The 23,670-nt window shown below is 36.8% G+C and overlaps 1 protein-coding gene across 1 annotated transcript; it reads left to right on the top strand.

Moving 5' to 3' along the window:
- The first annotated feature begins 1,672 nt into the window (after positions 1–1,672).
- On the top strand, positions 1,673–22,489 carry LOC105438579. Its single transcript, XM_011666571.2, has 14 exons — positions 1,673–1,810; positions 6,158–6,256; positions 6,819–6,920; positions 8,715–8,915; positions 10,183–10,314; positions 11,284–11,418; positions 12,016–12,222; positions 12,542–12,736; positions 13,391–13,529; positions 14,383–14,540; positions 15,250–15,333; positions 16,600–16,792; positions 19,634–19,766; positions 20,896–22,489. The coding sequence occupies exons 1-14, from the start codon at positions 1,673–1,675 to the stop codon at positions 21,146–21,148; spliced, it is 2,169 nt and encodes a 722-aa protein (XP_011664873.2). The 3' UTR covers positions 21,149–22,489.
- Positions 22,490–23,670: the final 1,181 nt, after the last annotated feature.

The following is a 23,670-nucleotide window of genomic DNA, read 5'->3' as shown; positions in this document are numbered from 1 at the left end:
TCTAGACTAGTAAAGAATGACAGTGTAAACGAATAAACAGTGGGATAACCTTATCTACTACTTTTAACAATTATGATGCGGTTTGGTACAAGTTGATCGATGACAATCTTAATACTGGTTTATTTTGTATACAGGACCAAGAAAGTTTGGAACCACACAGCGATACTACTCTCGCCAGAGGCCTGAATCCTGTAGAACAGGCCTTCTCAACTAGTTTATTAGAAGCGCCAAAACAAAAATGAATTGAGGTTGAAGTGCCAACCTGTATGTTTGGTGACTGTGTTACGAGGGAGCGTAGGACCGAGCCGATACCGGGGGGGGGGGCGAAGCCCCCGAAAGCTAGTGGATTTTAGGTCTTTTTTGAGGCCCAGATGTGGCATTTTCCCGGGCCCCCCACTCAGAGGTCGGAATGACCGCATGCGTGTTGCCAAAATGTCCGGTAAAGGGGTACTTTTCGTGCAACAAAAGTCCGGCCCGAGAATTGTAAAAAAAGGGGTGTATTTGAATTTCACCCGGAGATTTCTTTAAAAAGGGGGTGTTTTTCTTTTTTTCTCTCATCTCTTTGGACTCCTGAGAAATTATTCCGAATTTAGGGGGGTACATTGAGCATTTTTCCTGATTTAGGGGGGTCTCCAAGGCAGGAAAAGCCCGCGAAAAGCCCGCGAAAGGGGGGTTCGGAAATGTTGGCAGTCCTCAGATAGGGGGTGCTTTCAAAAAGAGGTTACGAGCATATGCGTACCCTAAATAACACTGAGTGGGGGGGGGGGGGGCCGGGGGCATTTTTAACACCTTTTTGTTCCATAAAACATCAATCATAATTTCATATTGATGTGAATTAATTAGTACAATTCCTGGCTAAAATCTACACTGGAAGTTAATTTATATATGTAATTATTTTGGTGCAAATGTCAAAATGAAGTGAAAATCAAACAAACAAAATGGCTTGCTTACATTTTGGGTTCAACTTCGACTGCGACTTTTTGATTTTTCTGAGTTTTTTTATTTCAATATAAATTGTTTTAATGTTGTTCTTTCTTTAATTTTTAATTTTTAATTTGTATTAATTTTTTGGAACAGCCGCGCGCCACTCTGACTGACCGCAAGCGCCACGAGTGGCGCGCGCGCCGCCAGTTGAGAAGGCCTGCTGTAAAAGCAGGTTAGTGTACTTGTTTGTTTTAGTATTTGCTATATTTAGTTTTTTGTGTTGTCTGTTTGTTTTCTTAACCCTCGACCAATCCTTAATTCATCGTCCAAAAGATATAAAGTATCAATTCAAGTTGATAACAAGGTGGTGAGTGGCAAATGTGGATTAATCTCTGGCCAAAGGATGTTAGTGTCGTGCTGGGATTCGAACCCTCTACCACTGCATTGTAAGTGATTATCCAGTGATTAATTTAAACTGTAATCAATTCTGATATATTAATTGTCAGTTACATGAAATATTCTCATAATAATGAATATGATAAAAGTATTCACATTTGGAGGCCTTATTTAGGTGGTATAATGATATTGCACACGCACCACTCCCCTTGGAAGTATTTTGACAATTTAACAAACGCACACATGCCAATCCAACCACATTAACGTTCGCATCCTTTTTGGTATCCATTTAACACCTGAGCGGAGAGTGGCAGATGTAGATTAATTATGAATGTATATATCCTACAGACACATGTATTTCTCCTTTATTACAGCTGAGTTTTTCTTGGAATTTGTGGAGAAGCCCAAGGCTAAAGAGGAGAATGACAATATGCCAAGTCAAATAGCAAGTCTGGTGGAGAAAATGCTTAAGGAACAGGTTCATCTTAAGGTAGAATTCAATTTTGAACCTTGTATCTTGATGTGGGTTAAAAGGTACACGATCTTCTACAATGCCTTGATTTTATCCTAGAATCTTCCACTTCTTTGTCCCGTGTTGTTATAGGATCTATGTCCTTGCATGCATAATCTATCTGCGTGTTACCACAGCATAATAACTTTTAGCAGGATGTAATGAGTCTGTTTCTTCAAAAGTGCAATGAACCATATTTTGCGCAGGTAACAGAATTGTTCAGGTTTACTATATGACTGTCTCGAAAGTAAGTGGTGTGTACCTACCTGGCTACCTGGCTGCCACCGTCAGTTGCTGGCGATTGGCGACCACATCTGCACATCTTCTTGTTGTCTTTCTCCAATTGTTTCTGTCCTGTGCTAATCTTTTGGCTTCTGTATATGTGAGACCTGTCCATTCTTTGATGTTATCAAACCACTGCTTTCTCTGTCTGCCTCTTTTTCTTTTTCCTTCTACTTGGCTTTCTATTATTTGTGCTGCTAAGGGGCTCCCACTGCCACGCAGAATGTGTCCAAAGTAACCCAGTTTGAGCCGGGCCACTTTTCCAAGGAGATCTCTTTCTGTGTTTAGTTCTTGTAGAACACTGAGGTTAGTTCTTTTGTCCTTCCAGCTGATCTTTAACATTTTCCTCCAGAACCACATTTCTGCTGCCATGATGCGATTTTCATCGGCTTTGAGCAGTGTCCAGCTTTCGGCACCATAAAGCAAAGCACTCCAAACCAGGGTTTTGACCAGTTTTATTTTCAGACCGGTTGAGATGTTCCTGTCATTCCAGAGTACATGCAGGTCAACCATTCTCTTCTTTGCTATGGCTATTCTTATCTTTATGTCATTGGTACAGCTGGCATCGCTGTTCTTTGTAGATCCGAGGTATTTGAAGCTTTCCACATCCTTGACTGTTTCCCCGTCGATCTGGATGTTACAATCAGTGTCTGAGGTTTTCCCAGCAACTAGGAGTTTAGTCTTTTTGACATTTAAATGCAAGTTGAGTTTCTTGCCGGCATCATTTACTGCATGAGTGAGACTTTCGATTCCATCTTTGGAAGATTCGATAAGTGCTGTGTCGTCGGCATATCTGAGATTCGAGATGTTTTTGCCACCAAATTTAATGCCATAGTGCGCAACATCTGCTTCCCTCATCCCACTTTCTGTGTATGTGATGAAGAGGTATGGTGATAGGATACAGCCCTGTCTTGCACCTTTTCCTATCTCAAACTCTTCAGTATGTTCACCATCCCATCGGATTCTGGCTCTTTGGTTAACATAGAGAGATTGGATTAATGTGAAGAGGTGTTTTGGGAAGCCCATTTCTAAGAAGATGGAGAAAAGTTTGTTGTGACTCACATAATCAAACGCCTTTGAATAGTCTATGAACATAATAAAAGCTTGTTGATCCATGGCAATCACCTTCTCAAGTAAAACTTGCAAACATACAAGCATGTCTCTGGTCCCTCTTCCTTTTCTGTAGGCAGCCTGATCTTCTGGTTGCTCTTGCTCTAACTTTTGTTTCATTCTGTTAACAATTATCACGAGTAAGATTTTGCTGGTGTGACTGACAAGGGCAATAGTCCTTTAGTTTGAGCACAGTTTTTGATCCCCAGATTTAAACAGAACAACAAATTCCTGTATCTTCCATTCATCTGGCCAATGGCAAGAAGTCCAAATGCTCGCACACAATTTGTGGAGAAATTTGATACCATATGATCCTGTAGCTTTCACCAGTTCGGCTGGTATTCCATCAATTCCTGGTGACTTTCCTGCTCTGAGCTTCTTCACCGCATGTTCAACTTCTGAAAGAAGTGGCACTGGTTCTTGTTCCATTATAGGGACCTGCTCTTCTGTTTGTGGACACTCATCATTTGGTCTTTCGAAAAGCTCAGTTCCATATTCTTTCCAGCGGTCCATTATGTGTATCCTCTGATCTAAAATGATGCCGTTCTTGTTTTTTATGCATGATTGTTGTACTTCTCTGGGGTTGGTCTTGACCGATTTGATAGCTGAGTACATTTCTTTGGCTTTACCAGCTATGTTGAAATTGTTTTATCCTTCCTTATCTTTCTTTGGATTTCTGATCTAGACTCTTGTACCTTTCTTCCTTGGCTTTAGTACCTTTGTCCCGTCTTAATCTGCTCTTTTCTTCAGCTAGTAAGAGAACTTCGTTACTAATCCAGGGCTTCTTAGCATGTCTTGTTTCTTTACCAAGGGTAGCTTCAGCAGATTCTTTAAGCACTGTTTTGTAGACTGTCCATATAGTTTCTGATGAAGATTCTTTGTTAGCTTCTATTTCAGAGAGATTCTTCTTGAATTTAATTTCTGATGAGTTCAAGAAAGACTGTAGCGTGTTGGGATCTTCGAGTGCTTTGACATTCAGTCTTCTTGATTTTGATATCTTGCTGACTTTAGACAGTTTGATTTGCATCTTTTCGACTAACAGTATGTGGTCCGTATCGCAGTCTACTCCTGGAAAAGCTTTGGCATCTTTGATGCTTGACTTCCATCTGCGCCTGATCAAGATGTAATCGATTTGGTTCCTGTACCTGTCCCCAGGAGATTTCCAAGTGTATAGATTCCTCTTGTGGTGGTCAAACGTTGTGTTTGTTAAAATAAGGTTATTGACATGACAGAATTCTGCTAATTTATCTCCACTCTCGTTTCTGTTGCCAAGGCCGAATTTGCCTACTCCACACCTGATGTCCTCACCTTTTCCAATCTTAGCATTGATCTCTCCCATGATTACTAGTGTGTCCCCATTGTTTACTTTATCTACAGTTGTTTGTAGTAGGCCATAAAACTGTTCTATAGTGTTCATGTCATGTGTTGATGTGGGAGCATAGACCTGGATGATGGTGAGGTGTTTTGGTTTTGCTTTCAGTCTTACCATCACAATTCTCTCTGATACTGGAGTGTATGCATCCAGTGCATTTCTGGCTTTGTTTGTGAGTAAGATGGCTACACCACTTTCACTTTTGCCGCTATCCTTTCCTGAGAAGACAATAGTGGTGTCTCTGTCTGGGTTGAGTACTCCTTCCCTTTTCCATCTGGTTTCGCTTAGACCAACTATGTTCAGTTCCATACTCTTTAGTTCTTTTATCAGGAGTTCCAGTTTTCCAAGTTGGTTCTTTGTTCTCACATTCCAGGTGCCTAATCATAGCACTTGCTTCTTCTTGCATAGGTTAACAACAGACGGGTTTGACGTCCTGCCATCAGATGATATCCTTTCCGAGGCGGAGTTTGGGGTACCACCGTCATGGGCATATCTTGCCGCTGTCGCCTCCTCTTCCCCAGTAGCATCACGGGTGGGCACCCTGGGGGTCTCAACTTCCACCTGAAAAGGCTTGTTTCTCTTATTTAATCTGTGCATCATGTGGTATTCTCGGGAGAGATTTACGACAGTGGGTTCCCGTTACCTTCTGCCTCACCCTGGTCTGTTCGTCCCCATTGAAGTCAATGGGTTAACAACCCCCACCACGAGAAGGTGGACCAGGACGCTTGCCTGTATCTCACAAGTCGGTTGACCCCTCACTTAGCATGCTATTTCTACATGTATGAAGCTACCAGGGCCAGTCTCCTCCTTGTATGGTCCATCACCAACAACAGTGATAAGAGACACAGGCTTATAGGGGGTTGAAACGTTAATGTTAACATAAATGTTTCTACAGAGCTGTGACTGCCAGCATAAACAGATATATCCACCTCTGATCAGGGGTATACTAATCTGTTACAGTTAATGGTACCATGGTGTGTTACCACAGGAATGTATAACTGAAGATAATCCATTAGATCCAGAAAGATGGAGAGATGGAAAGTAACAGTATTTATAAATCCAAATAAACATACATATGAACAGACCAGCTGATTTCAAACTTGTTTTGTGTCAGGAGTGGGGTGAAAATGTATGTCAGATCCTCAGGCACATGAGAGTGAGAAAGATCTATTAAGGGGAAAACAAAGAAAGGTTGCCTTTATTGGAACAGGTTTCCACGATAAAGAAAATGCCTTGTATAAAGGAAACATAACCCCTTTCTGTTACTTGCTGCTCATTCAGAGATATGTTGGACTATATATATTTTTGTTTGCTGCACTGGAGTGAATATATATATATATATAGGATACAAAATGGTTTTTTGCTTACTAGATATTTTTGCTCATACCCTGCTAAAAATAATGCTACGGTATGTGACATAGAAGATTACTTCATGATACAAGTTTGGACAAAGTGGTTTTGTGATTGTGTTCAGGATCAGTACTGATGTTCCTATTATATTTTTTACAATTTTGTTTGATAATTGTTCATATAGATGTGTATTCATTTTCTTCATTCCTCAGGAGATAGGAAAAGAACGGATTAATCGTGATAGCGGAGAAGGAGTCTTACTAAGTATATGGGACTTTGCCGGACAAGACATATACTACACAACCCATCAGGTAAAAGAACATTTAAGAACATTAGATTCCTTGTAAATTATACCGTTGTGTCATGAAAGCAAATGTGAAAAGTGTTGTTAGATTCTGGAATTTAAAACAATGTAATGAATTGTATTAACTACAGTCTTCCATACATCCATCATGGCATTCATGTCCTAAATATTTGATATTTCTCCGATTATTTTTTTCTGATCAGTTTCAGTGTAGATATCTCATTCTCAAAGAAATTTGAAATGGAGACTATTATTCCATTGTCTCGATATAATGCTTTAGAATCAGGGCACATGGATTAATGTACATTTAATATGCATATTTTTATTGAGAATGTGACACATTGAAGCTTACATCTAAAAGCAGTAATTCAACCGATCCACCTTGCATTCATCAGTTACGAAAAACATAATAAACATCAAATTTACAAGGGGGTATGAATTATTTAGTTGTCAATCGTATATAAACAGTGCACGATGTCCCGTATTATAGAAAAATAGAGCAAATATAAATATCATAGAATGGTAGTTATTAAATATGTATGGTTCATTTGTATTCACTTCTCTTGTAGGTGTTTCTGACGTGGCGAGCCATTTATGTGATTGTCTTTGATCTCAGTAGAAGTTTGGATTCTGTCGTTCCCCCTGAATCGAGAGACGAGTATTATGAAATGGTATTTCTTTATTTAATTTTATATTGTTCAAGTTCAAGTTCAGTTCATTTCATATCCAATAAAAATGTACAACAATATAACATTCAAATACAATAATATAGAATATGTCATGAGATAAGAACAAATACAACAACAACAGTATAACACTAAAAATAATTAATGGGTAGAGTAGGGATGTGAGGGACCAGAAAAGGCCATTGTCCTATCCAGGCTGATCCCCCTTTTCTACAAACCCATAAGTAAAATCTTCAGAAACTGCTTGGTTAAAATAAATTATGCTTTGCATGGGAGATGGATAAATGATAGAAAGTGTTATGTAGTCTTTGCCAAACACTAGTTATATGCCATTACTCAATTTGTAACGTTTACATATTTTCATAATTCCTTGTACTAGCGTAAAATGTATTCTTATATATAGTATTGATAATATAATAGCTCATGTTCATTCCGACCCTTTAAAAAAAAGGTTAAACAACCTGTTTCCTTCTGAATTAATACATGTGTAAATTGTTGGTAAAATTAAATCAGTGATATATTAGGCTTTGTTTTTCTTTTGAGTACATGGTGTTAGATTAAATAGCAGAAATGATCCTCTCTTTGAAAGTCCATCTCTGCTCCAAAAGAACATATTGGCCTACAAAATCATCCTGCCAATTACTTCGACACTTGGTCATGTCATTAAAGCGAACAACTTTTGAGAAAAATAGTTATTAATTATGATAGCTAGCAATGATTTACTGATTAAAAATCAATGAGTACTGCTATTTCTCTTGATGATTAATTTACCATCTCTGTATGTCATCTTCTCATAAATCTCATTTCACCCCATCCTTTAATGATTTCTCTTTCTGTTAGTATAGTATATATTTTTTTAATTCTCAATATCCCTTTTTTGGGGGGTATATATCGTCGGTGGGGTGACAAAAACTCGTATCTCAAAAATCATGAATTTTCAGGAGAGCGGAAAAACTTTCCTGTCTCAACAAATTTAGTGCTGAGACACCGTCCTTTCTTTTGAAAACTGAAATATTTATACAATTTCTAATGTCATTGTTGAAATTCAGTAAAATTATTTTTTTTATATTTGAAAGTGAGTTACGAGGTTTTTGCTTTTATCTACATTGAGATACGAGTTTTAAGTTTTTATTCAAATTGAGATACGAGTTCTTACTTTCAACTTTGAATGAGTTACGAGGATTTGAATACACTAACTTTGGTACTGTTAGGCCGTGTGTGAGTTACGAGGAAAAGGAATTACGTATCTTATGTTACGAGGTTTTGTCAGTGCAGCTTCAAAGGGGGTTTAAAGTTACGAGGTTTAGTTTAAGGGTGTTTTGTGGAATTTGTGAAAAACCGAGACAGGAGTAGTTCCATGGATTAATCAGGTGGTGTCGTAGGCCATTAGGTACACAATTATGCAAAAAAAATCAAAATCTCAAAAACTTGAGTTTTGTCACCCCATCGACGATATACAGTAATTATACATTTCTAATAAAGATTGTCACAGGTTTATGTTGCAATCCTTCGTAATGATTTTGTTATGGTAATATTACAAAATAAATACACAATTGTGATAATGTATTAATCATATGATTAAATTATCCTGCTGTAATAGGTATGTCATTACGGAAGATAATGATGATAAATAAATCAATCAATAAAATAAAAAAATAAAATAAATTATGTTAGATGTCAGGAGTTAATTCTTGTTAGAATTACTACACAGCAGTGTGAATCAGTGTATTTTTTTATCATTGGCCTTGTCATACATACTTATTTACAATTGAACCACAGGCTAAAGGAGGTGCGAAATCAGATCTGACATGTCTAGAGTTCATCAATTTCTGGTTGTGTTCCATCTTCGCCCATGCTGTGGCGCCCTCTTCAGTCCTCAACAAGAATATGTCTAAAACCGCCCAGAAATCTCCACCAATATTCATCGTTGGAACGCACCGAGAAAGTGTGAAAGGAGATGCAAAAGAGAAAAAGGAAAAGGTAAGGTTTCATGATATACGTATATGTTGATAATAAAATGATAATTATGTTTACCCCATGAAGCCCCAACAGCATCAGCTGTTCTTCCTGACGGCCCTGTAATTGTTATTGCCACTGAAGTTTACAGGAGGGTGGCAAATATGGATTAATCTTTTTGCCAAAGGACGTTAGTGCTGTGCTGGGATTCGAACCCTCTACCCCTGCATTGTAAGTAAAGTTAATGCCCCGCTATGCCACGACACCACCACCTCCATGATGTGTTTTGAACCAATAGTGAGAACAAACAGACAATATAACATGAAAGATACCCTTCATACTCCACTTACACCAACAAGACTGACACCTGAACGACAAAGATCAAACAAAGAGTACCATACCCTGAGTTAGACTGAAAGCTTCAGTCTCTGATATCGACGGCCGTTCCGCTGAGACTAAGTCTGGCTCCACTGACCGCCTCTATACAGAGACTGGAGTACATCGTATTGGGTAGTGAGGGGCTGAGGGCATGGAATGGGTCGGTTTGGCCAGACCGACATGAATGGAATGCTACCAGTTTTTTTTCACTCTTTATGCGTCTTCGTATTTCCACTTTGACTGCAATATTTCACTACCTGTTATTATAAAACAAAAATAGCAAAAAAGTATGTATATACTTTGACATACGATAGCTTGCTCATTTAGCTCCTAAATTTACTATTATTTCGAGAAAGACTTGTCGTCAACAGGATCCATTGTCCAGTTGACAAATGTCAGTTTTATTAAAGAATTCCCCATACCAGACGGTTATTTCGGTCGAACCCTGATTGGCGATTACATTGGTCATTTAGATTCAGTTAGGAGTCAGTTTGGCAGTGGGATTGGGCTTTGGCATTATGACAGCTTGACTATATGTAACCTTGCAACTTTTAGATTTTTACTTTCTTGTGAATGGACATTTTAAATGAAAATTTTACCCTGATATATTATTGGTTTTAATAATACAAACAAAATGGAGTAACAATTCAGTAAAATTTTGAGTAATATCTGATTAAAAAGTAATTTAAACAAATATTTGTTTTATCTAAACAAATCTTTCGGTCATACGTGCACCCTAGATGCGATCAGTAATACTTTGTTTGTATACAGCACCATTCCTTTATTAAAAAGCTAGACAATGAAATATGCACTTCTATTTTCATGTTCTCATCTAAAGGTAGGTATGCATTCATGTTTATCATTATGGCTAATATGTTCATTTCCTGATCATTTCACCCTTTTTGTCTTCTAGATTCGCTCTGCCTTTGAGAAGATCCGTAATTCTATCAAGAAGAAACCGTTTGAATGCCATGTGGTCCCTAAGTATTATGCCATTGAAAATACATTAGTAGACACAGATGAAGACGTAGGCACAGATGCAGAGGTACATTACAACTAATCTCCAACTATTACAATTCATAGTAACACTGTAGCATAAGAGTATTACTGATTATCTTTTTTTGTGTCTCTTATATATTGTCCAAATGTGTAAATTATTGTATATATTAAGATGCTCTTCCGAACGCAAAGAGCTGACATACCCGAACACAATGAAAGCTGCTCACTCTAAGACGTGATGTGAATACCTTTTGACATAAAATTTCAAATGAGATAGTAATCCTAAATTGATTCCTCACTCATAGAATCATATGATTCTTTGGTATTTCCCACAACACTTTCGATTTCATGCTAGTTTTTAAGAAGTTATTCAGATTTTTTATTTTTTTTTAATCTACTGCGCATGAAAATATTTTAATATTTAGGTAGTACATGTGGCTATACTGACATTGATTTGTATCCACTGTGTTTGACGAAACTGGCATTGATTTAGATAGTAGTTATTCTTCTATTCTAGAAAACTTGACACAAGCTGCATGCATGCTTTAACTGCCTCTGGTAATAATACAACTGCACACATATTGTTTTTGTGTTTGTTTATATGCCTTGTGGAAGAGAAATATAATTTGTTTCATTACCCACTGTCGATTATTCTCCACATGTTGTGCTATATCTGTGCAAGTTTTCTCTTTCTTACTCTAAATTGATATTTGTGTGAAATAAACCTAATATTCCTGAACATACTCAATTGAATTTAGCGTTGAATGTTTGACGGCATTGTCTTAATTAATTTGATTTCGATTATCCACAACCTCGATACTTTTTTCTGAATCTGTTTACAATATTGCTGTGCGATGTTACCATTGTTATTTTGTGATATTGCTGACGTATTGTTGATGTTTAGATTATGATGTGAATATATGATTACGTTGTGAAACAGAATGTCAGCCTTGAGCTGCATGTCACTTTGTTGAGTTGTTTAAATGTTAAAAGAAATCAATACTTTCCTTTGTAGCTGGTCGCGTTGAGGAGACAAATTGAGAAAGTGGCGATGGAAGAGCCTTACATGGGAGAAGAGATTCCACTGAGATGGCTTTTATTTGAGGAAGCTCTAGCTGCAGATAATATCAATTACATGACATTAGATCAGGTAGGCAGCAACGTTAATTCTTGAAATTGTAAAATAATTTGTGTTTAGGTATTGTAGTAAAAGAAAATTATAGAGCTATTGTTCATACATGTACGTGTAGTTCATATTTCAACTTCAAGCTTTAAGAGCCGAATTTTTGTTTTCCTTTTAAACTATTTCTTTTTCTTCTTCAAATTCGCCATTTTTATATTCTGAATTGAATTTTATGTACCGGTATTGAGTATATAGTGTATTCCTTAGTTCGTATCTTAGTTCGTACAACTCTCTTGGTATTGTTGGGAATATGTAATACTATATTATAACAATTCATCAACAATACCCTTTCAATCTCGTAAATTGCCCAGTGTATGCCTGTGTTTGATAATATGTAGCGCCTTTAAAAATCTTGGCGCAAGATTCAGGCTACATGTTGCCTTCTGTAAAAGTATTGCTTTATAAATATTTATATTTTGTATAATTACACCCTAATTACACCCTAATTACACCTAAATTAAATTTAATGTTATATTTATGATATGTTTTTGTTAGATACTATTTTTGATGTTTTTTTACCAATCAAGTGATGATTTTAAAACCATTTTATTTGTATTCTCCCAGGCCAAGGAACTGACGCAGCCCTTCGGGATGAAATCGGAGGGTGAACTTCTCACGATGCTGACCTTCTACCACGACCTGGGTTACGTAGTCTACTACGGAGGCATTGAAGACCAGCAGTCTCTCCTACGAGACATGGTGATCCTGAATCCTCAGTGGCTAATTGATGTCTTCAAGCAGGTCATAACTATCCTGGATCCTGCAGAAAGGGTGCGAAACCTCCTCCAGTACACTCTCATTCAAATATGCTGTGGTAAGCTGCAGCAGGGTTTTTACATACTAAATGAAAGGCAAGTGGGAATTTACGAGACATCGCAGGAGATGTTGCTAATTGATGTCTTCAAGCAGGTTATTACTGTCCTGGATCTCTCGGAGAGTCTTCGGGTTATGCAATTGTCAGAAAAGGACTTTACCATATGGGGAAAACTGAAGGATAATCCTGGTGATCGACAATACTTGTCCTAAGGTAAACATCCGAACGGTGTCAAATTCCCACTGACAGCCCTCTTCTATGTGTCTTTAATTCCAGGACGGGATTATGAGTGATGCCTGGACCACTCTTGAGGAGGATGGTATCTTAGAGGATAGGTTGATTCAGCATATGTGGCAAGGCTTTTTGGAGCAGAAGGAGGCCTTAGTCAAGCTCATGACCAAGTTTGATCTCATCTGTGAGGCTCCTGTAGAACGACTCCAGCAAGGGCAACAGGATGGAGTAGACACTGAGGTAACTCTCCGGCTAAATGGTGCTCTGACCCGTGCTCATGCAGCAATGCCCACCCAAAACATGTACAGTGTTAGGGTTAAGGTTGTAATTGGGTTTTCTGTTTAGGATTAGGGTAAGGGTTTATTGTTTGGTCCAGTGCTGAAGTTAGGCATTCGGTTAGGGTAGGAAGTTACCATGAAGCAATTATCGCAGGAGCTAAACATCATGTTTTAAGTAAGCCTCAAAATATTTTCACTAGAAATACACGGACAGGACATATGGACTCGACGATGAGGTAAAGGTCGAGCTAAACGTTGCTCACACCCCTACATTTTCAATTTTAGATTAGTTGTGGATACCATAATTTTGTGTCTATACATGTTCCTTTAGAAATGTTGGTTTGTGCTGTTTTAAGTAGGGATTAAGTACAGTTTTGACAGCTTTTACAAATGGTACTAAAATGTTTATTTCTCAAATTTCAAATCAAAATTGCTCAATAGGTCTATGTTGGAACTTGCCACAATTCAGTAGCAGGAGTGGGATGTGTGGAATGAAATGATGAGTGAAATGCGAATTGTTTTTTTGTTGTTGATTCTACAAAATGTTTTTTTTGTCTCGGTATATTTTGTTTTGTACTTATGGTTTAAGTGTTTGGATATGTTTTTGATATTTTAGGTATCAAATGCAACAGGGAAAGTGGTAAAGAAGCGCTACTACGTTCCTTCTAGGCTGACGTCCCATTGCTCCCCAGAAGAGATTGCACAGATCACATCTTCTACAGACTTTTATGTGGACTTCAGGGGCTTCTTAACAGGTGAGGATAAATTCATCGTCTGTTTACAGCCAGAAGGGTATTAACACGTGTACTGTATCGTCGAGTTAATGCTCTTCTTGCTCCAAAGAGACTATATGGCAATTATATTGCAACAAGGTTTGTATAAAGTCAAACCTGTCGAAGTGGCCACCTCTCTATAATGCCACCTGTCTACAAAGACCATGCATTTGTTCTCCCTTGAGAAAGAAATATGTGCCCTGAAAGACCACCTGTCTACATTGGCCACTTGCTCTTTTTTCCTTGAGTGGCCTCAATAGACAGGTTTGACTGACCTTTAAAGGTCTTTGCCAAAGATGACCCATGCATCAAGAGTAAACAAGAAGTTCACTATGTCCAACTCACGGATTTATTTGAAGATATAAAGATTGCCTTCAACCTTGAGTAGAAAGAGAGTAAATTACAGACTATTTATGATATTTTTTTTTGGTATCAGATTTGTATACAGTATTCTTTTCATTTGATTTAATGATAATGATAATATCAATATTGGATAATATCAGAGTGCACATATCCACCACGCAAGGTGCTCAATGTGCTCCAATATTACCCCCAGCTCTGCTGGGCTACTGATTGTAGGTTGCTCCCAGCAAATCAAGGAATCCTTCCCTGCCGGTACCCTTATAACACCTGGGTTGAGAGTGGCAGATCAATGTCCTGCCAAATGACGTAATGTCGATAGTCGGAGTTTAATCCATCTTGTTAGAAAAGTCGTTTCTCAGAAATATCTAATCGTCTTAAAGTATTATTGCAGCTAATATTTCTTTTGAGCAGGCTTTCAAAACGTCGCAAGCCATAATCTGTTGGTCATCTCTCTTGTTTGCCGTTTCCACAGATGGGCTATTTCATCGGTTGATGACGAGAGCAGTCAGATGGATGGGTGAAAGAGATGGAGAACCAGTCAATCTTTACCATCGTCATATCAGTCTAATGGTTGATGGAGTGCATCATGCCTTACTAGAGATGTTACCTCCTCGTGAAGCAACTATTAAGGTCTGAGCAAGCGTCAGCAATACCTTTTACTTTTATTGTGGAGATACTGAATTGTAGGTAAAGTTTTTGAGGCCGCGCATCGGATCCCTTCATAGGCACTGAATAGCCTCCACCGGGAAATATTATAGTCATTCTCCTGGAGTCAATCATTTCATACGTAGAGAACCAAAAGCTCTTCGGGGCGCTTATTTATTTTAAATAATTGCATTGTGTAACCCTGAAACGTTACCTATTCAGTTAAAGGTGTGGTTCTTAGTCATGTAATCTGAAAAGCGGAACCTGATATATAATATCTCACCTTTAGTGTTTTAATCTGTATTAAATACACATACATTTTAAGCTGATAAATGTATTTATTTAAGATATGAGACATAAGATATGATCACAAGCCTAATAAATGTTTTTATTTCTAATGTATCTTTTTGTTCTCGTTTTGTTTTGTAATTTTTTGTTATATTTTGTTATTCGATAATTTGTAGTTTTACATCGTATTTTAATTGTATAATGCAATTATTGCTCTCTTGCAAATCAGTTTATGTGCGTTGAGGAGCATAATCTTTAAAAAAAACGCACACAGAATAACAATTTTTTTTGTTAAAAAGGAGTAAATGACCCTCACAAAATTGAAGGAAACTGTACACAATTACACACCATCATATTATTAATTTATTAATCTTTTCCCCTTTACCTTTGGTGCTGAACATGTCAGGTCACTGTATTCCGAGGAGCGGTTGCTGATTCTGATCATGATGGGGATAGTAATACACCTCCAGCTCCAAGTGCTGTCAAAGAGGTAGGTAGCTCAACAGGATGGTTTCAATAACTGCACAATAGACATGAACAGAGACGGAGGCGCATACCAGTTCTGGTAGCTTGATTTAGTCTGCCAGTATAAATCTTAGCCTCTGAACCATTGAATTTAAACAGTTTTTTGGATGTGCCATAGAACGTTTTTTTGAAATATAAAGTACAGTTAACTCTGCATTTAGTCAATTTGGTTGGGATCGCGAATAAATCGTTTGACTTAGGCTAAATTCGACTAAAAGTGACTCGGTAATATTGCCTCAGGATCTGAAACAAAATCCCGAATTTAGCTCATGCTGCAATCATACCTATATACCTTTAGGTCAGTCAGGAATCCAATGACTTTTACAAGTCGATCGCCTGTCTGATTATCAAGATATTTATGATTGGAAATCGAAATTTCATTTTCGTTTTCCTAACGGTTTGTATAACACTAAAGACTATTGGGGGAAATGAGTCTGGTAAAATTGGTCACTCAAAGACTTTTAATTTTTGGGGGCACTGATCCTTTTGAAGCGCAAATTGTTTAGGGTTTCAATATGACACCTTATCACAGACACTGATAACACGTAGGGTCATGCATCTCAGATTTAACACTGTTAAACGATGCCTTTAAGAAGCGTACATAAAATTATGACTTGCATAGGTTTTTCACCCAAAAAAGGTTTAACTATAAACGACAAAATACGACTTTTACTTGAGTTATACAGAGTTAACTGTAATGGATTCTTTGAGTCCTGTTAGATTGGAGGAGAGTAAAGTTAGACCAAACAGTTAATATAAGCCATATTTTACATCTAGTTTATGTGGTAACACAGTTCAGCTATATCAATCTGTAAAACTTTGTGTTTCATCAAAATGGTAGACCTTCTCAGACCGTTCTGTGTCAGTAGGTTTATGGACAATTGTAAATGAACTTACAAGACAATAGTTCATGATTAATTTTGGTAGAGATATATTGGAAACCAAACCTTGAAATAAATTTGCTGATTATGGATCAGGAAGATGAGCGGACCACTTTTTGTTCTCCACCCAATTCGGCAATGCCTGTTCATGTGTCCCGGACTTTGTAAGATTAAGAGACAATATAAGCCAATGCGACGTGTATCAATGCACCATTTTAATGACAGTTTCATTGTAGATCCTTCTCCTCTGAGATTTGAATTTAAAGAACAGTTAAATAAGTTTGAAGTAGCCAACATTAAATCCCCCCAAAAAAATATCTGTCTTGGGGCTGTTTGTGTATTTATGGCAGGTGATGGACTTTGTAACGGAGACCCTTGATAGCCTTATTCAGCACTGGGCTAGAAGGATCGAGTATGATGTCCGGTTTACGTGCCCGAGACCCAAGTGCAGTAAGAAGAAACTGCTGAAAGACTGCTACAAGGGAATGTCCCTCAAGTGTGGACTACATAACATCCCTACGGCTGCAATCAAAATCAAGTTTGGTAGGTATATAAGGCTTGGTACCCCACCAAAATTATTTTGCTCTCTATTAAAACAAGTCTCCCACGCAGAAAACCTATGGTCACATTAGTTAGTCTCTCGGATAGTCTTTGAGTGAGGGAAATGTAAGATAATAACTTTTCCATATAGATAGGTAGTCGAATCTATTTCATTAATCATGAAAAAACATTTAAATAAAATAACATACAATATCGCATAGATTTAAATTCAAAATAATAAACATTACAAGGATACGCACACAACATAATATACACCATAAAGGTAATCTGGACAAAACATCTACTGAGTAATAATTAGGTTTTATATCTCTTTCAAGAAACATTGAGTGATGGATCAGATTTGATATATAACGGTAAACTGTTCCAGATTTTGGGCCCTTTGAAAAAAATACAATTTTTAGCTAGTGAGGTGCGTATTTTTGGTAAATGAAAGTCTGAAGTTCCACGTGTGTTATAAGAATGTATATCGGCATTATAACAAACAAATTCTGAAATACTGTGTGGTATATAGTTTTCAAAATATAATTACATACACATTGCAATTTCATAATCAGAGAAATCAAATATATTCAACATATTCAGGTTGTTAAATAACGGCTTTGTATGGGCAAGAACATTTGCATGCGAAATGATTCTGGGTGATCGTTGGTTGGTGAAAAATGCGAAGCATTACATAAGGCCTGTTGGTCATAAAATTGAAGGCTAATCCTGGTGATTGATAACACCTGTTATTTGATAAACAGCCGAATGGTGTAACATTCCCGATGAGAGCCATTGATGCATCTTTAATATAGATAAAAGTCCCTCATGTGTAGACTAGTAGACACACCTGTACACACTGACATAGAATAGGGCCTGCATGGAAACCAAGCCTTTACTTTCGTACGTGGTGGGTTATATGTTATACTTGATTTTCTTCATACTCCTCAACTATTAATGCATATGTGGGGGGTTCTCATGGTTACCTTTCTTTTTACGGGGTCCACCCATGAGATCATACAGAGGTGTGGCTATCTTAGAAAATACAGGGATGAATTTCCTGTAATAGTTAGCAAATCCAAGAAAAGAACGAGCCTCTCGAACACAAGTAGGCCGGGGTAGGCCAGTTTCTTAGAGATTCAATTTTGTCTGGGTTAGTTTCAATTCCTCTTTCTGAAATGATGTGGCCCAAATATTTAAATCTTGTTTGCAACAATTTACACTTTGACGCCTTAAGCTTAAAGCCATGTTTCGCTAAGCGAGCAATTACAGCTTCGAGCCTCACAAGATGTTCATCGATAGTCTTACCATACACTATTATATCATCTAAATAAACGACACAACAAGTGTGATTCAATTCTCCTAGGCACTTCTCCATCGCGCTTTGAAAAGTGATGGGAGTATACAAAGTCCGGAAGGCATGCAATTGCACTCCTACAATCCAAGCGGAATGGGAAGTGCAAATGTATTCTTGTGCTTGTCTTTTTCATCAACTTCAAAATGCCAGTAGCCAGATTTAAGGTTTAAGGAGCTAAACCACTTTGCACGATGGAGCATTTGGAGCGTCTCATCTAATCACGGATTGTGCGCTAAATCAATGCAAAAATCTCACAGTTCCATCTTTCTTGCGAACAAGACCGACAGGTCTTGCATACTGGACGAATGATTCCCAAATGACGCTTGCTTCATGCATATACCTAATGTGTACACGCACTTCTTCGTATTTTGAGGGAGGGATCCACCGGTACCTCTCCCGAAATGGCTGCCCTTACAACAAAAACTTATGGTAAATGAATGGTACTATTTACACCATTGAAATTTGAATATGAAATATGCAAATTTTGTAACATTAATCTACCATTCACCATTGGCCTACCATTCAACATCCACCATTGGCCTACCATTCAACATCCACCATTGGCCTACCATTCACCATTCACCATTGGCCTACTATTCACCATCCACCATTGGCCTACCATTCAACATCCACCATTGGCCTACCATGCCAATGGTGAATGGTAGATTAATGTTACAAAATTTGCATATTTCATATTCAAATTTCAATAGTGTAAATAGTACCATTCATCTACCATTGGTGATTATGCAAATGAGCGTCCCAAAAAATATTATTAGGTTGAATGGTATTTCACTGGTAGATGGATGGTGCCCATTCAAGCATAGCGAGCGTTATCTCAATGGTATCCGAATGGTATTTAAATGGTGTTTGTAAATGGTATCTGTATGGTATTTTCAGTGGTACTTCCGAATGGTATACCATTGGTATACCATTAAACATTTTTTTGTAAGGGTGTGCATCATTGAATTTAATTGAATTGAATTTAATTCTCATTTATTTCATTCTCGATTAAATATTACATTGATACAAAAAATACAAAATTATTCATGAACAAATTTAGAAATGAAATGGGGAACTACATAAATAAAGCCCTTAGGCCTTGTACAAGCATAGTTCCCAAAGCATTCATAGCATAATGTAAAGCAAAGATAAATAACTATACATATTTGAGATAAAGAAACTGCTTTAACTTTTTTTTGAAGAAGGGGATAGTGTGTTTGATGATACTACTTCGCCCTATATCATGATCAGATATGCTAAAGGCATGGGAGTATTTGCCCAAAATCTCTTCCACCTTGCTTAGATTGCAATCCTTTGAAATTCATTTGGTCATTACAGCCTCTGATAGAGAAAGGATTTAGTAAGTTACCTTTATTTCATTGTAAATGCAGAGAAGGTGACAAAGGATCATAATTTTTATGAAGAAATTGTAAAAACTACACAATATAAATCATTTCGACTCGATCATTATCCCCTCTTAAAATCAGGAATAAGCGAGGCATCACTAGGAAACACAAATTCCACACTTCCAAGACCGTTGGCATCCACAGTAGTCGACATATGCATTCCTCCTGAAGGTGCATCAGCAACAGTCGGTGAAGTTTCTCCTTCTACAGCAAGGTTAGATTTTTTTCTTAATTGCCAATGTGTTTTATGATTATTCTTGATTAAAATCTCATTGATGCGATAGGCCAGAATCTTAGGGAACGCTATCGATACTGTTCTTAGAAATCAACTCATCATCAACACTGAGTGAAATGCGCTCACAGATTGAACGTGCGCATGTGCGTGCGTTGTTATAACACGTAAACTCCTTCAATTTGTTGGTGCATTTTTTCTTTAAAGCTTTAAGTAACAATTACTGCGGGTCGACTCGAACTGGGGCGAACAGCAAATATAAATTCAAACATCAAATTTTGCAATAATATTTTCAATGATTCGGCTAATTCTATAATTGTCGCGATTTTGCTTTGAAATTATCCTTACGCATTCAGAAAAGAACAATCGCTATGGGGAACAGCCTACAAAGCTCTTTGTATTTCTCTTTGTAAATCGAAAACGCTGGAACGTCTTACTTTTGGACGAAAAGATTGTGGTTGTTGAGGTTTTCTTCTTTCAAACGATGTTACACTCATCATCATTGGTTGAATATCTTCCTCGCGTTTTTTTATTTGAAAAATTGTAGTCCAATTAAAATGTATGTCACATCAGAGAGATCTGAGGCTGTGACGTCATAGATTAATTCACAAATAATCAGTGCAGTCCATTCAACAAAACAGGGGCGCGCGGTTTCACGTGCATTATCAAGAGATTACGAATGTAAGAGAGTGAAGGCCTAATGCGAAAAGGAAGAGGATTGTGGTAACGCAAGAAAATAAATATTTAATTGTATTACATGTGCATGAAGAAATCGTGAATCTCGGGATCGGGATTTCGGGTTGAGAGTCCCTGCGTAAAGTACAACGGTCACCCCTATTTTTGTATAATAGATATACCAAGAGTATCATCTACGAACTTTAAATTAAGAGTACATAACAATTTATATGGATTAAGCATTGCCCCTACGAAGATTTGGTACAAGTCTTTGCAATCGTGACATTAAAAAAGAAAACTGAGGTACCTAGTGTGCAAAACGAAATAATAAATTATACAATTGCACCAAAGAAGTTACATAATAATAAAAATGCCTGCATTTAAACTGAAAGTTTATTTCTTTATCCATATATATATATATATTATATCTAACCAGGAAAGTGAGCGACGCAATGCTAAATGAGTTGGCAAAACGAATTCCACACGGCAAATACGACACGTTTAGCGAAAAGCTAGGAATCGAGCACAACCAGGCCAGGACCATTGTGGTAAAGTATGGCAACGACTATGAGATGGCAACAAGGGAATGCATGGCGATATGGAAGGATAGATCAACCCGTGGTGTGGCTGACTTACATCAAGTTCTGAGAGAAGCGAAATTGGGCGGTTTAATTGTTTACTGTAATTAACATCAATACAAAGTGAGCCATGTTGGGATAAAACACACACAAACACATACACTGGGCATATATTTATGAGAAAATTATGTTCTGCGACGGAGGAGATGGCCAAACGACTAACTACAATAAATATCTATCATTACTAAATATTTTTTTTTATCCTTTTTTCTATAAAAGGACCGCTTTCTTGGACGCCCCCACCGATTTGGGGGTGACCACTACTAATTAAAAAGACCTGTGAAGTAGTGGCAAGCAAACCCCCTTTTCCTGATATGTTAAATAATTTGTCGCCCATCAGGCTTCTTCAGGCTATTGATAATGATATGAAGAGTTTAATTCCAAACGGAACTAAATCCAGTTATGTAACTTCAGAGAAAAAGGGAATTGTTTATCAAACGTTGTACAGGCATCTATGGAAAAGTGATTGGGCTGCAGCGAGGTTGATAACTCATAAACAAGTCTGAAAAAAGGCTTCTACGGGAATTCGTAGCTTTAATGATTTGAGTGAGAATTTCATTCCATATTTCATTCCGTAAAAACTGTGGATAAAACACAGATAAGGAATCATAAATTCAAGTATATCAAAGCATCATCAAATTCACTACAGTCTCTTGGAGAAACTCATAAATGTACATTGTGATCTTCATAATTTCTCATCAGATGGAAATTTAACAAGACTAAATTGGAATACACTTGACAATAATAGAACAAAGAATGTAGCAATTATGATGTATAAGATTGTCTCAAAACAAGCTCCTGAGTATTTAGTAGAAATGTTTATATTTGCTGACCATACATACACTACACGTTCAAGTCTGTATAATGTGAAAACAATAAGACCAAATACTGAGACTATGAAAAGATCTTTTAAATATAGAGGGGCCTTAACATGGAATAACTTGCCACATGATGTGCAAGGTGCTAAATCGTTAAATATTGTTAAGGCAAAGCTGACGTAATACGAAATAAGTGTGTGGGAAGGGGCTAACTTATTATTTTCGGAGAGCTTTGTTGTTGCTTGTTTTTAAGGTTTTATAGTTTTATACATATCTTCATAATTTCAACCTATTTATCATTCTTATTTATGTTATATTACTCCTACGCAATATGTTTTAAATGTCTAATCGTGTGCAATATGATCTTTGCAATACGATATCAGTTTTTGTCTCTTTAAAAACAAAAACAAGTATATATGTAGTATCTAACTGATCCATATTCAAAATGCTCTTAAGTATTTATTATTATTCCATACTTCATTTTACTTCTACTTAATATGGAATACGCATTTGTCTTAATTTCATAATTATTACACATTCTACATTATGTGTGTTTTCTTTTGTTTATTGTTTTAAAGTTTAATTATTTAATATTTAACATAAATACATAATATGTTCTTAACTTATTTATAATCTTGTTAAACTTCTTTTTGTTTTTACTTTATACATATATATATATATATGCAAAAAGATTATGATGATCATAACTTATTTCAATTGTTTATCTTTTGGGCCTACCAATATAGTTCTAATTAAGTAAAGTGTTTTAAGCTTATTTTCTATATATTGTCGTGTTATTGTTGTGAATTTGTCAGTGTTATATTACTTTTGTTTATATGTCATGATTATGTTGTTTTTTATCGACACGGCCCTGATTGAAACCAGTCTGCGAACAGTTTCGGGCTTTTACCGTGTATGAATAAAAATAAACTCAAAATAAACTCAACTAATTTTCACTTTATGTTTTGACAATTCATGAAAATACATTAAATATATACCAAAACTATCCTCTTTGCATGACTTAATGACAATCTTATGATTTAAATTTCCTTGATGTGCTGGCAAAAAGGGGGTTCTTGAACCTCAGCACAACCATTTTCATGTAGACTTCTGAGTGTTTAATATCAAGTAAACAACAATATATGGCGCTATACTAGGCCCCTTGTCTGGGGAAGTGATATTACAAAGATATATTTATTCATGTCTTGCATCAATAGTACAAGAAATAAATGACTTGGGTGATAAAGTATTTACAAGTGCACTGTCACAACAGTGATATTAGAAGGTGCATTTCTTCATAATTGCTCCCAAAAATGTAGGTAAATAATTTTGTTAAAATACAGGTACTGAAGTGAACAATGTTCTGGTATCAAAAACTCAATTTTCATCAAAAGTGGATTTAGCTCCTTTTGGAATTAACCTCTTTATAATTGATGTGTCCATGCATGAATGCCAATTGTGTATTCTTGTATACTTTGAGAATTGTTTTTTTAATGATTTGTATGACGATGTCATTCATGAAGTACAATATTCTTTTTACATTTGTTTCTGTGTTTTTAAAATGAAATGTGTTTGAATCGACTGATTCAGAGATTACTACCCAAAATACAGTTTCCTCCAAACAAATGAAGAATTCAATGTTGACAATAACAATACATTTTGCAACATTTCACTTTTGCTTTTGCCCCATATTCAAGTTTGCTACACATTCCATGATTACGTAATCTTTAAGAATGGAGCATCATTGAAAAAGGT

This window comes from Strongylocentrotus purpuratus, unplaced genomic scaffold, assembly GCF_000002235.5.
Source record: "Strongylocentrotus purpuratus isolate Spur 01 unplaced genomic scaffold, Spur_5.0 spur5_scaffold_18, whole genome shotgun sequence".
NCBI lineage: Eukaryota > Metazoa > Echinodermata > Echinoidea > Camarodonta > Strongylocentrotidae > Strongylocentrotus > Strongylocentrotus purpuratus.
The sequence above is the reverse complement of the archived record's forward strand: the minus strand, read 5'-3'. Positions and strand labels throughout refer to the sequence as shown.